Below are 14,380 nucleotides of genomic sequence, written 5' to 3' on the forward strand. Positions count from 1 at the left end.
ATAAATTCAACTCAGTTCTCTATATACTTTAGAAATAAGGCCGTTATCAGAGACACTGGCTGTAAAATTTGTTTCCCAGCTTTCTGCTTCCCTTCCAATCTTGGTTGCATTGGCTTTGTTTATGCAAGTCTTTTGGATTTCTTTTCCTCTGTTACAAAGGAATGCTGAATGGGTGGATATGTATGGAAAATGACTGATTTAAAAATAAAAGCCAACTAATGGTGAGAAATCATTTCTTTATTATTTCAATTTGCTAATCTCACAATCTGTGATAAGATGAAGCCTTTAAAACATTTGCATGTTAGCACCTTCTATGGATTATTGTGGGGAAAGATAAGACTAGACTCAAACTATTCCCCTCTGCAATGTGCCCTAGCTGAGCTATATAGATTAACCAGACATTGCTTTAGCCCATGGTGCTGAGAGAGACCTACATGCCAGGATGTTCTAGAACCAGTTCCAACCTGCCTGAGAAAGTTGATTGTTACATTTTCAGTGTGAGTATTTATACTTAGAAGTTGGCAAATACTACATCAGTTATCATTTTATTGCTAATCTAGACTTAAGAAAATTATGGAAAATATTAATAATGTAGATTATACTTAAAAGTGCTCTGACTCTGATTCCTTTTTTGGGAGGGGGGAAGAGCCATTTGGTAAACATTTACCAGCACACTACTGTCTATATTGGTCCCCGGTATAGTCACAACCCTGTCAAGGTCTGGGAATGAGCTTGGAAGACCAGAGTGAGGACTCCAGAGAGTAAGATGGTTGTCAGTTGTCCAGAGACTGCTGCCTTATTACCAGAAGCTGGAGAGGAAAGAATATAGGAACAACGGTGAGTTCAACTTGGAAGCCTGACCCCATTCTCCCCCCTCCCATTGTTGCTGGAAGATTAAAAGTCAGGGTCTGCTCTTTTCTTCCTCTCCTCATCCCTGACCTCCTCTTATCAGAGGGTACCACAGATAGGGATATACTGCAGGACATTCTGGACTGAGCACAGGTTCACAGGGTCTATAGCCTCAGTGGAACCTCTTCTGTTTTGGTGTGGATTATATGTAATCTTTTTTTTGTCTTTGGTGAGGCAATCGGGGTTAAGTGACTTGCCCAGGGTCACACAGCTAGTAAATGTCAAGTGTCTGAGGCTGGATTTGAACTCAGATCCCCCTGACTCCAAGGTCAGAGCTTTATCCACTGCGCCATCTAGCTGCCCTGATTATATGTAATCTTAGTAGCTTCCTGAGTAGAGAACATATCTCCAAGTCTGCTCAAATTGGATAGAGTGGGGTGGGGATAGGTGTTCCTGGGGGTGTTGGGACAGGATTCCTGCAGGCCCCATAGATGGAGCCCAGAGAGGGATGGAGAAGAGGAGACAGATTCCTTACCAGGACCCTGTAGTAAATTAATCATGTTCTCTCTTTGAAACAGAAATAAATACTTTCATTTCTTAGAGCTGGGCTTTAGACAGCCCTAAGCTCAGCTCAGCCCAGCACTTGTAACTGGCTCCATCATACCTTTAGGAAGGACCTAATCAAACAAGGTTTGCCCAGGCCCCTTCCTCCATGCTCTAAGTCCCAGTTCTCCCAATATCTCAGTCCCATCCCAGTCCATTCTGCATTGCTCATTCGGCAGAACTGGGCATGCATCTTCTATTCCTGAAAATTGCTGGTGGCCTATCACCTTCAACCCCCCTCTACCTCTTTGAAAGAGTCTCCAGAGAGGATAAAGGCAGACATGAAGTGCATGAGAATACTAGAATCTAAGGTATAGGTTTATTTTCAGAGCTGGAAGGGACCTCAAAAATGATCTAATTCAACTCTCTTGTTTTGCAGATGAGGAAATAGAGACCCAGGGAAATGAGGCAGTAGCTTGCCCAAAGCCACACATGCAGTAAGTAGCATAGCCAGGATCTGAACACAGGTCCTTTGACTCCTAATGCAGTGCCCTTTCCCTTAGACCGCACTGCCTCTAGGCCATCCAGCTCACATGGTTCACCATATGTAATCTATCTTATCTATAGGACCACAGAGGCTTAGAGTTGGAAAGGACTGCAGGGGCTATTGAGTCCAGCCCCTACCTAAAAATCCTCTCAGCAACATCCTCTAAGAGTGGTCAGTTATCCTCCATTTAACACCTAGAGTCATGGGAAACCAATTGCCTCCTGAGGAAGTCTATTTGATTGTGGGATATGACTAAATGTTGCCTCCAGTCTTTGCCTTTCCAGGCTAGATCTTGCCCATGCCTTCTAGACAGAGAGGGTCTGTGTTCTTCTAAAGCTATCCCTAGGAATGGAGGCTGCTCAATCTCCCTTGGTTATTTGTACTCAAGTCCAAAGGAACATCTTCCTGGAGCAGCATCACTGCTGGGCTCCAGGAGTGACTGGTTCTGGGAACAGGTAGCAGAAGTTCCCAATTTCTCAGTACTCAGAGACTATGCCTATTGGGACTCTCTCACCCTAGTCTAGGGTGCTGCAGTACCAAGAGCGCTGGATTTGGAGCCCAGAGGTCCTAGATTTCAATCCTGGCTCTTCTAATTACCACCTGTGTATACTTGGGCAAGTATTTATTTTTTTCCAAGGGCATCAGTGGAAATGGAAGGGTTGGAAGGGATCCCAGTGACTATCCAGTTCAACCCATCAGTGACTCTCTAGTTTAACCACTGGACACATAACTAGTAAGAGCAGAACTTAGAACCCAATTCTCTTTGATCCAAGAACAACCTTGTAGGAAATGCCAGCCCAACTATTATGACCTCAAATTTGATCTCTCTAGAGCCCAATCCAAGCCTTGCCTTTTGCCAGACCCCAGCTCACCTTCCAAGTAGGCGCAGTTAAATTTGCTAAATGTTCTTTTGCTTTTCAGCTCAACATTTTTAAAGCCTTCAGAATCTGAGAACCTAGAGACATTGAACATCTCATATGGGGGGATCAGCACCTCCTTTTCACTTGGATAAGCCGATAAGTGTTCAATGGGAGCCCCTTCACAGGTGTGCACCTTGTAAAGAGTCCCTGAGCCATTTATGAATTCTGTGGCCACACGTCGTTTCAGAGAGGTTGAAGCAAATTGACCAAAGCGCATCTCTCCTGTCCCATCGGGGTACTGCTTCACAGAGATGCCCCTGTAAACATCTTTACAGGATCTTTTCAGGATTTGAACAGCTCTGGTTAGATAGAAATGGAGAGCTTTGAAATGGAAGTTGTTCATATAAGCCTCCCGGGATGCACAGCATTTTTTCACTGCTTGATTAAAGGTTGGGTAGATCTTTTTTTTCTCCATTGTGTAGGCAATGACAGCAACTTCAAATAGCATTTTCATTCTTTTCTTTTCGGTAGACATATTTTCCCATTTAATTTCTGCGTTTTCCCAAACTTCATTGAAATTTGGGTTCATTGCCCTTTCTTGAGCTAAGAGCTCTTTTGCCCTCATCTCCATAGTCTCTTCACAGCCCACATATTGGTCATCAAAAGCATTGTATTCAAGGCTAATGACATTTTCTGGCAATTCAACTTTTTCCTGGAAAGGAAAAAGGAACCTCAATTGCATTTAGAATATCATGACTCTCTACATATTTTTAGCATTTCAACATCAACAGTTGCTGATGGAGAAAGTAATAAGAGACACGAACTACCCGGTAATGAAAGTGAATGTGGACCTAGACAGCCTCTTTTTTTTTTTTTTTTTTGTTAAGATTTGGTTTCCCTATCTTACCTAGTCTGGAAGTGCAATGGGAGTTGTTTCCACTGCTGGATTGGCACTGATGTTTTAGCAGCCTGGTGCTACCTGCTCCCCCAACACTCTTCCCCCCCATTCTCTTTCCCATGGGCTCACATATTGGTGCTAGACTTATTTTGGACACTTCATTGGCTTCAGTCCTACTGCAGCTCAGAACTCTGGCACTCAAGTGATCCACCAATCTCAGCCTCCCCAGTAGCAGGGATTATAGGCATCCACCACTATTCCTGGTTTCTCATAGTCTTTGGAAAACATTGGAAAGCCATGAAGAGAGGCTGATGAAAGGGCTAGATCCACCAGAGGGAACTGCTCTGAAGCTGTCAGTAGACTAATGTCAAAAGTTTTTGTTAATCTTTTGCAAAGCGTTTGTTAAGTATATGGGTCACCTGGTATCCCAACAAAATGTGAGCCTTGACTAAGAGAATGTAGAAGAATTTCTGAGTCGGCTGGGTCCATTCAGTCTTCAAGATTCAAAGACTTTATAGAGAATTTGGTGGTTGTTATTACAAGTTTGTTAGCAACTATCTTGCTATTACTTAACAGTCATTAAGTAACGTGGTTAAGTGGTTAAGAATGACCACACTCATGCATGTATCACTGAGGAGATTCTGAAATTAAAGGGTAAGGAATGAAAAATTGTCTTAAAAACCAACTATCCAGGTAATTTGTGTGTGTCTTGTATTTACTCATCTCCCAACCTCCTGCCACCCAGAAGAATGGGAGCACCTTGAGAACATCAGTTATTTTCCATTTTATCTTTGCAACATACATTCCAGCCAAACTTGAGGGGTTGTCTGGTAGTGGAAGAGAGGGAGTCCAAATGACTTGGATTCAGCTCCCAGATCTGCCTATGAGGCTATGTGAAAGGCTTGGACTACATGGCCTCCCCTGGTCCTGTCCAGCTTTAAATCTATAATCTAATTATCCTAGCTGACTTGCTCATCCCACTTAACAACATTCCTTTCTGACCTTCATGTTTTTTTTTTTTAATTTCATTAAGAAGAGAAACCAGAAGACCACAGGTTCCCCACCCCTGCCCAAAGATATAGGCACCCATGTGGGAGATGCTAGGAACCCACTTTTGGGAGCGGACATCCTATGGTGGTCTGCACAGGGTAGGGAGCAGCCACTTTCTATTGGCTGTGTAATCATAACTGTCTGTCTTTAAATCCCCCTAAGGGAGGCACAGTCATACTTTCTTTCTGGTGGTGTCCTGGGGTGAAGGTATTGATCATCTATAGCATAGTCACCATGTAGTAATTAGGAAAGGGACTGAGGGCACCTTCCTCTCTCTGTAGGTCTTGTGCCCCACATTGGGCTTGGTATTTTGTTTTGGTTTTGTTTGCCCTTTTCAGTTTGAAGTAAAGGGAGTGAAGTTCTGGACATGGGAGCTTGATTTATGGGGACATTGGATCCCAGAAATCCAATCCGGATGTTGCCACCAGGCCAGAAGGGAAGTCCTGAGAAGCCAGGGTCCTGGGACACAAGTTTGGGAGCTGGAGTGAGACTTGAAACTTGGTGGGACTAATGCTACTCAGGAAATGAGTTAAGCTCTGTGCTCCTACTCCCTGTCCCCTCCCAAGAGACCAAAGCGATGGTGGTAGGATTATGTTTGTTCCTGCTCTACCTTTGAAGGAAATATGCTTTTGAAAAAGTTAATCTGATGTTAAGTGGTTAAGTGAAACTGGGGTTCTTGGACCCCTAAAATTTGGGGAACATAATCAGTGGGGTCTTGAGTTAATGGCAGGGATGAAAGACCTCTCTCCTCAATACTTTTAAAGGTACCAGAGAACCTTGGGGGAAGGGTTGGAGATGTCACATACTTGGCCTTCAGACAGAGGGGATCAGAGTAGTCACTGTTATGCTTGATTAGACAGGACTCATTGCAAAGACTGGGCAGCTAGGTGGTGCGGTAGATAGAATGCTGGCCCTGGAGTCAGGAGGACCTGAGTTCAAATCTGGCCTTGGACACTTTCCTAGCCGTGTGACCCTGGGCAAATCTCTTAATCCTATTTGCCTCAATTTCCTTATCTATAAAATGGGCTGGAGAAGGAAATGGCAAACCACTTTAGTATCTTTGCCAAGAAAATCCCAAATGGGGTCATGAAGAGTTGGACATGACTAAATCAACAAAACTGCAAAGACTTGAGTCCTGGAACTCCCATGCTTCCATTGGTCACTTGTGTTATTATCCAATCACTCTCAGTGCTTTGAATTCTTCTTTCTCTCTTGTTTCAGTGAATCCCATAACCTGTGATTTTTTTTTTCTAGTAGATTAAGGCCTTTGAGAGAATCCACTTTCATTTTTTTGACTTTTCATCCAGATGCCTAGCATAGCGCCTGGTACTTAATAGGTGCTTAATAAGTGCCTGTAAATTGGTTTATACCAGTCACCATCCTTGGAATAGGAAGAGTCACTCAGACCCTTGAAGAAAGCTACATAGTAGGTACTTGCTCCATTTTGTTCCTTTCCCCATTAATCTTGGCATTTCCAGACGGATGAACCCTAGTTTCTTTGCCCTTTTCCTCATGGGTGTTCTCTTCCATTTTTTTATATTCATACCCTGGCTTCTTCGTGGTTGAACCCTAGGATCACGCTATTTTGTTTCCATGGGCTGGAAAGGAGGCATAGTGTATGTGGGTAGCATGAACCACTCACTCCAGACGTAATTAGCTGAAACATCAGGGTAGTTACAATGGAGATGACCCTTGTGTACTTCATATGGGCGTTTGGTTCCTGTTCAGGATCCTTCTTGCCAGATGTTTCCTCTTCTATCTGGATCTCACCTTTGAAATTGAGAAAGAGAAATTGAAAAAGTAGCTGCTTGTTTGTCCTTCTAGTATCAAATACAAACATCTCTGACATTTAAAGTGCTTCTCTACCTGACTCCAACCTATCTTTCTGCTGATTTCTTATGACTCTGTCTCATATGCTTTACCTTCCAGACAAAAAGACTTACTTGACATTGTGTCTTTGCACAAGCTATGTCTCATACTTGAAGTGAACTTCACTTCTTGAAATACTGCTTTGTATGTACTTCCTATATCGTTGTTAGCTTTATTTCTCTCCTACTCCATGAATATAGCTATGTTCACGGAGGGACAGGGACTGTATAGGTTAGCACAGGTGTCCTAGCTTATGAGAGTCAGCCCTCTGTGGATGCACAGATATGCCTTACCTAGTTTCAGTTCAAGCAACTACGTAGAAACCTAACTCTGCACTAGCCACACCTTCCTCCTTTCCTCAATTTGACCCTTTGGTAAACTACTAAAGTTCTACACTGTCTTCTTCTCTTGATTATCTTGTCTCAATTATGTTCTGCCAAGCTTTAACCTTGGATGACTCCCAGCTTTACCTTGTCTTCTCTCCTACACACTTGCTGCTGGATAAAAGTGAAGAAAATCATACAGCCATTCTGGTTGGGTCTACTACAACTTTATGTTATAGAGCCTCAACTAGGCCTTCACTGCTGCTGGACAATGCTACCATACCGCCCTTATCAACTTACTATCCCACTCTCTACAGTGGTTCTTTCTAAACCTTTTCATCCTTCCTCAAATCTCCCAAGGCTCCCCCTTCCTCCACCCTCATATCAGAACTTTGCCACATATTTTACAGAAAAAAAATTGAGGCCATTTGCTGTGAACACCCTCTTTTCCTCTCTTCCTCATCTCCTATCACTCAGATGCCTTCTGCTACTTCTCCTTCACCCCTGTCTCAAATAAAGAAGTGGTCCTTCTTGCCAAGGCAAACAAACCCCTGTGCAAGTGATCCCATTCCATTCTGTCCCCTCCTGCAGATTGCCCCCTCTATCATCCCTACTCTCTCACTTATCTTCAATCTGTCACTGTGTACTGGCTCCTCTTCTGCCTACAAACATGCCTGTCTCTCCCATCCTCAAAAACCCCTCACTTGATCTTTCGATCCCTACTAGCTCTTATCCCATATCTCTCTTTCATTTTGTGGCTAAATGTCTTGGGAATGTATCGCCACTTCCTCTTGTAGAATTATTATGTTTATATTTATCTATATATGTGTAATGAATATGCTAACAATTTGGAATTCTCAAGAATTGCCTTTTCCAGATGAGTCAGAGCTCATAATGCAGATTAAAATGATCAGACTTTGACAAGGCTCACAGTCACTCACATCTTTCTTCTTATGTACCTGAAGTGAAGCTAATCAAAGACTGTAGAAACTGTTCCTGTGACCCACCGAGTAACGACCCCCAAAGACTTGAACGATGGTGTTCTCACAGAACTTCAGGACACCTGTACTTTAGTATTGTGAGAGTTTTGGGCTGGTTGTGGGAAACCACTCTGGACCTGGGAACAATTGCTTGTAATCCACCGTCCTCTCTCCCTTCCCACTTATGATTTATGTATATAATCTCTGTCTTTACTTCAGCAAGGTGGAATTCTGATCAGAAGAATTCCTAATTTGCAAATCTGTTCCTCATAATGAAACTAATTAATTAAATGGCTACCTGATTACTGGCACTTTGTCTCTGGCCTGATGTTTCATCATTCTCAGGTTAGAGACTGGCTCAGTAAAATCCTGTTAACACTGTCTTCCCACTCTTTTGAACTCTCTACAATCTAGCTTCCAAACTCATTACTCAACTGAAACTGCTCTCTTCAAAGTTACCTATGGTTTCTTAATTGCCAAATCCAACAGTCTTTTCTTAACCCTCATGCTCTTTAACCTCTCTTTGTTCTTTGACACTGCTGATCACTCTCTCCTCCTTGATACTCTCTTCTCCCTAGGTTTTTGGGACATCACTTCCTTTGTAATACCTCTTGAACACATGCCCTTCTCTTCTTTGAAATTGCCACCACTCTAGTGCAGGCCCTCATCACCTCATGCCTAGACTATTGCTATATCATGCTGGTGGGTCTGTCTGCCTTAAGTCTCTCCACACTCCAATTCATCCTCCATTTAGCAACCAAAGAGATTTTCCTAAAGTGAAGGTCTGAATGTGTCACTTTCCTACTCAATAAACCTGACTGTTTCCCTATTGCCTCCAGGATCAAATACAAAGAACCTCTGTTTGATATTCAGAGCCCTTCATAACCTAGCCCCCTTCTACTTTTCTAGTCTTCTTACACCTTACTCCCCACCTAGCCTCTTGGCTGTTCTGTGGACAAAATACTCCAACTCTCAGTTCTAGGCATTTTTTTTTCTAGCTGTCTCCTAAGCCTGAAATGCTCTTCCTCCTTAACTCTGCCTATTTGCTTCCCAACTAAAATTCCGCTTCTACAAGAAACCTTTTCCAACCCCTCTTAAATCTATCACCTTCCCTCTGTTGATTATCTTAGATTTATCCTGTAAATGTCTTGTTTGCATGTAATTGTTTTCATATTGTCTCCCCCATTAGATTGAGAGCTCTTTTAGGTCTAGGACTGTCTATTGCATTTCTTTGTATCCCCACCATTAACACAGTGCTTAGGCACATAGTAGGTGCTTAATAAATACTTATTGACTGACTGAATAAAAACAAACAACAAGAGAGGATAAGAAGTAATTAATTTTTAAGGTAAACTTCAAGGAAAAGCCTACAGAAAGACTGGAAATAAAAAAGAGTAAACAAATAAAAAGAGATAACCACAGAATGAATACATTCTGCAGAATGAAAGTGAGTTGAAATAAAAAAAAGATAGCCCAAGGCTGAGGGTGGTGGTCTTCAAGTAAATCACATAATCTAAGTCACATCCCACCCTCATTAGAATAGACCCACCTCTGCTTATAATATTCATTCTCTCATTACTTGCTAAAGAGTCATAGTTGATTGCTACCCTCAGGAACACCCACCCTTCCAAGGGCATATAAGCATTGAGTGGGTTCTGGCATTTGAGAGTGGCATTGACTCATTTTATTATCTGCTTGCATGATTAATAAAATGATGAATTACCTAGAAACTATGTCTCTCAAACTTTTTATACACCACATAATTGTGTCAGATCCTTTGTGACACCATTTGGGATTTTCTTGGCAAAGATACCTAAGTGGTTTTCCTTTTCCTTCTCTAGCTCATTTAATTCTCTGCTATTTGAAAAACAGGAAGCTGAAACTCAACTTTTATGTTCTTGACTTCACACCTAGGAATGAGATTCCCAGACTAGAGCTTTTATTTGTCCTTCATAATGTTACTTTAATATTTATTTTTAATGAAGTAAAAGCCTCATCAAAGGGTATCACAGTTGTTATGTGCAAACCTTGTGCCTTAATAGCAGCAATATTCTCTATAGAGCCACTATATACCAAGAAGGTATGATTTGACTATCAATAAAACTGAATGCACAAACCATTAAGGCGCCTTATGCTAGGCTCTTAACATGTATTAAGTCCCAGAAAGATCATTTTGATTCCTTTTATTTGGGTTGAATTTTAGGTTTTTCTCTTTTGGGGTTGGATAAATTTTGCCATGATCTTATTTTAATACATTTAAGTAATGCTTTTACTAATGTAGTAAGTGAAAAGTAAATTGCAAAGGAAGCTTTCTTAGCTAGATAAGTAAGTATAGTACTTTGGATTGTTCATAAAGGATATTATATCCCTAAGTTTTCAGAGCAAAGTTATCTAATATGGAGTTACTTATTGACAACTTGGCAAAAATTCTTAGAAATTAGCTACTGCAAAAGCTATACCTAATAATTTTCCATAATGGTCTTAAAAGAAAGATACCACTTAATTGATAAGGGCTTTACATGTCAAATTGGGTTTTATATTTGATCGTGGTGGTGATTGGGTGTCACTGGAGTTTGTTGAGAGGGAGTGGGGTGACATGTTCAGGCCTATGATATAGGATTTCACTTAGAAAAGTGAAATTTAAGAAAGTAAACAGGTTAAATACCAATAAAAAAACTAAGTAGTTAAATCATTGTTTACATGCTTCTAGGTCTAGGCAAGATAATTATCAAGAACTCTCACTTAATCTGATGGCTATTTAGAGAACAAGTAGAGAACATTTAAGGACAACTTTTCACAAGCATGATCAAATAAATGTAACTTAGAGGAGGGAAAGAGAAGAGCTGAGGGCAATTCAATTCATATTTCTTAAAATAGAATATCACAGATGAAGCACATCCAAGCAATGGAGTAGGGAGATGGGTTTCTCCATTAGAATGTAAGCTCCTTGAGGGCTTGTATTTATATCCCTAGCACTTAGCACAGAGTCTGGTACATAGTAAGTGATTAACAAATGCTTGTTGCCTGCCTCCCTGGAGGAGGAAGCATTATTCAGAAACACATGATAACTGGAATGGGCAAAATTAATGAACAAGCACTTCTTTTTTAAAAACTTCACTTTATCTGAGACTATGAGGTCATTCAAGGAGAGACCACTGAAATGATGATAGTATTATTGTAGAAAAGAGTTTCTTAACCTGGGGTCCTGAACTTGTTTTAAAAAAATTTTTTATGACTTATTTCAATATAATTGGTTTCCTTTGTAATCATGTGTTTTATTTTATCCACTTAAAAACATTTTTTTCTAGAATCCATTTCACAAAAGAGGTTAAGAGTCTTTTTTTGTAGTAACTGGAGTGGGGAGTAGGTAGAATTCGATGGATTTCATAGATAGAAAGTAAAGGAATGCTCTCTATATTTTCTTTGGTCCTAAATACTTTCCTTCTCCATCAATCTGACAGATAAACTGTTACATGCTTTCCTAATTTGCTTATGGTATCACCCTTTATGTGTAAATCATGTGCCCATTTTGACTTTATGTTGGTATATGGTACGAGATGTTGATCTATACCTAGTTTCTGCCATATTGTTTTCCAGTTTTTCCAGCAGTTTTTGTCAGATAATGAGTTTTTGTTCCAAAAGCTTGGATCTTCAGGTTTATCAAGGTAGTTTATTATAATGTAATTTATTAATTTTTAACTTGAAAATTAAATTTTTAAAATTAATAATTAATTTAAAAATTAATTTATTCTCCTGATACACCACTCTATTTCTTAGCCAGTACCAGATTGTTTTTGATAATTATTGCTTTAAAATACAGTTTGAGATCTGGTATGCCTAGACCACCTTCCTTCATATTTTTTTCGTTGATTCCCTTGATATCCCTGACTTTCTGTTCTTCCAGATTTATTTTGTTATTATTTTTCTAGCTCTATAAAATAATTAAAAAAAACTTTTTTAGGCAATTGGAGTTAAGAGACTTGCACAGGGTCACACAGCTAATAAGTGTCAAGTGTTTGGTCTGAGGCCAGATTTGAACTCAGACCCTCCTGACTTCAGGGCCAGTGTTCTATCCACTGAGCCACCTAGCTGCCCCCTATAAAATAATTTTTGATAGCTTAATTGGTAAATGTCTAGAATGGAAAGTGTCTGGAATAGCCATCTCATTTCTTAGATGAGGACTTTGGGAACAGTGGTAGGTTACAAGGTGGGTAACTTAGCCTGGATTCTGAAACTCCAAATTCAGCATCCTCTCTACTATACCCCATTCTTTATCCATCAGTTAACATGATTGAAATTGGTCTTATATATGAAGTTCTTTTAAATGAGAAGAAAAGGAAGAATTGACACTGGAGGAGATCTGGAGACATATCCCTGCCTCACTTGGACAAGGGTGGAGAGAGGGAATTTTTTCTAATCTTGTTCAATGGTCAATCAGATTTTGTATTTGTGGAAGAGACATTTTGAGGGATTTCCATCATTGTTCCTCCTAGGGGGAACTCTTCTCTGAAGATAGTAATGTATTAAAAATAATCAGTTTGCCAAAATTACATTTACATCAGAAATGTAAGGATAGTTTAACTTTCAGAAAGCAAGATAATGAATCACATAAATCAACAAAACAACAAAAACATATATTGATAGATGCAGAAAAGATCTAGAGAGAGGGAGGGACTATTTGGCAAAAACTGATAGGAAAACTGGGTAGTAGTCTGGTAGAAATTAGATTTACACCAACACATTTAATTGTACACCAATATAAGTTTCAAATGGATACATAATGTAGATATTAAGATAAAATCATAAACAAATTAGAGAAACAAGGAAGAAATTGCCTTTCACATCTATAGATAGAACAAGAGTTGATAACTAAACAATCAATAAAGAGGATCAGAGAAGATTAAATAGACAATCTTGATTACATAAATTTTAAAATTATTTTTAATTTTTTAATTTATGCACAAACCAATCCAATATAGACGTGATTAGGAAGGAAGCAGGTGAGTGAAAAAAAATCTAAGTAGAAAGTTTCTCTAATAAAGGTCTCACATCCAAGATCTAAAAGGAATTGTTTCAAAGCATCAAACAAGAATGACTTCAAAAGACTGATAAAATACACCTCTCACCTCTTGACTGAAATGTATTAGACTTGAGATGCAGAATGAGATCTACATTCTCAGACATGGCCAATTTTTAATTTGTTTTGCTGGACAATAAACACTTGTTGCAACAGATGATTTCTACTTGGGTAAGGTGGGGTGGAGTTAGTAGGATAATGAGTTAGTGGGTAGGAATAAATATCAAAAGAAGCATCAGTAAAACTTGTTTAAAAAAATGTGCAGAAAACAACAAAAAAATGGAGACAAAAAATAGAACAGCTAAGTTACTACCTTGTTCTTTTGTTTAATGTATATATATATACACACATATATATTTATATATTTGTAAAAGCAAGTTGTGTATGAAAGAAGTTTATAGTTTCTTATAGAAGACTTTGTCTTTTTTATATTGCAATGTTTTCTTTGTTAATTATTAAGTCCAGAATAAAAAAGGAAATTAAATAACGTAACAGGAATGGAGGGTGCCTGTTGTATTACAAAGCAGTAGTTATTAAAAGTACCAGTTTAAAGAAATGGAAAAGTTGATTGGTGAGTTAGTCAAAGTGAGCAAAACCTACAAGAAAAGGAATATAGCTCTCTCTCTTTATTGAGAAACAAGAAGAGAGACTCCTCAGTGATGGACTTTTTTTTTTTGAGAAAAGCTGCTGGGAACCATGGAAGGCAGTTTGGTAGGAATCAATGATCAATATCTTATAACATCTACCACAATAAATTTCAAAGGTATTAGCAATCTAAGTATGGAGTGAACCAAAAGACTTTTGGGAAACCCTGTATAAAAGGTCATGTTATTAAGAAAATTAAGGGAAAATGGAGCATCATTTCTTTCACAACAGATTTTCAGCTAAAAAGCAATGACTAGTGTTGCCTCTACACTTCTGAGGCTAAAACATACTTCTTCATTTCTATTAAGCAAAAAAAATAAGCACATGTCACTTATGCTACCAAAGGAAAAGACTATTTATATTCTATGGTTTTGCTTACCTGTTTTCTATGGAAAGGTCCTCTAGTGCTCTTGTACATTGGAAAGTGATTGAGGTGTCACAAAGAAATGAATCAGTTTTAAAAAAGGAGTAAGAGGAAAAGGAGTTTAGAGGTGCCCTGTATCCCACTCTGAGTGAGGAGATAGGCAGGCTTTGCTTCCTTTTAACTGAAACTAAACATCTGCTTTTAGTTTCAGAATTAATGTGGGTGAGATTAGGAGATCTTTAAGAAATAAAGGAACTATTTGAATTTCAGAATCAGTAGAAAGAAGGAAAAGGTTCCCTTTTTATTTCACTTCCTTGTTCCTAGTTCAGATTTGTCTTCCACACTTAATAGATTTTGACCATCTACCTGTGCAGA

At 39.4% G+C, this 14,380-nt stretch overlaps 1 protein-coding gene across 2 annotated transcripts; it reads right to left on the reverse strand.

Annotated features, from left to right (window-relative positions):
* Window positions 1–216: 216 nt before the first annotated feature.
* LOC114046019 (ecto-ADP-ribosyltransferase 5-like) lies at window positions 217–14,177 on the reverse strand. Of its 2 annotated transcripts, none has more exons than XM_027866238.1 (4): window positions 14,021–14,177; window positions 6,294–6,517; window positions 2,812–3,511; window positions 217–809 (listed from the first exon to the last, which is right to left on the reverse strand). In XM_027866238.1, exons 2-4 carry the CDS (start codon window positions 6,450–6,452, stop codon window positions 703–705), a joined length of 966 nt encoding a protein of 321 aa, XP_027722039.1. In that variant the 5' UTR covers window positions 6,453–6,517; window positions 14,021–14,177; the 3' UTR covers window positions 217–702. The 2 variants fall into 2 exon arrangements, with proteins under 2 accessions (XP_027722039.1, XP_027722040.1); XM_027866239.1 differs by having other exon boundaries at window positions 6,390–6,517; window positions 14,021–14,176.
* Between the last annotated feature and the right edge of the window lie 203 nt (window positions 14,178–14,380).

Source organism: Vombatus ursinus, unplaced genomic scaffold (genome assembly GCF_900497805.2).
Source record: "Vombatus ursinus unplaced genomic scaffold, bare-nosed wombat genome assembly UNPS02014780.1, whole genome shotgun sequence".
Taxonomy (NCBI): domain Eukaryota; kingdom Metazoa; phylum Chordata; class Mammalia; order Diprotodontia; family Vombatidae; genus Vombatus; species Vombatus ursinus.

Bases quoted from the DNA above. Each gene is read 5' to 3' on its own strand.
- LOC114046019 (XM_027866238.1), bottom strand. From the start codon at position 6,452: ATGAAGTACACAAGGGTCATCTCCATTGTAACTACCCTGATGTTTCAG. The intron at 3,512-6,293 runs GTATGAATATAA...TTTCCTTTCCAG, and splicing joins TCAACCACGAAGAAGCCAGG to GAAAAAGTTGAATTGCCAGA. The intron at 810-2,811 runs GTGAGCTGGGGT...TTTCCTCTCCAG, and splicing joins TAACTGCGCCTACTTGGAAG to CTTCTGGTAATAAGGCAGCA.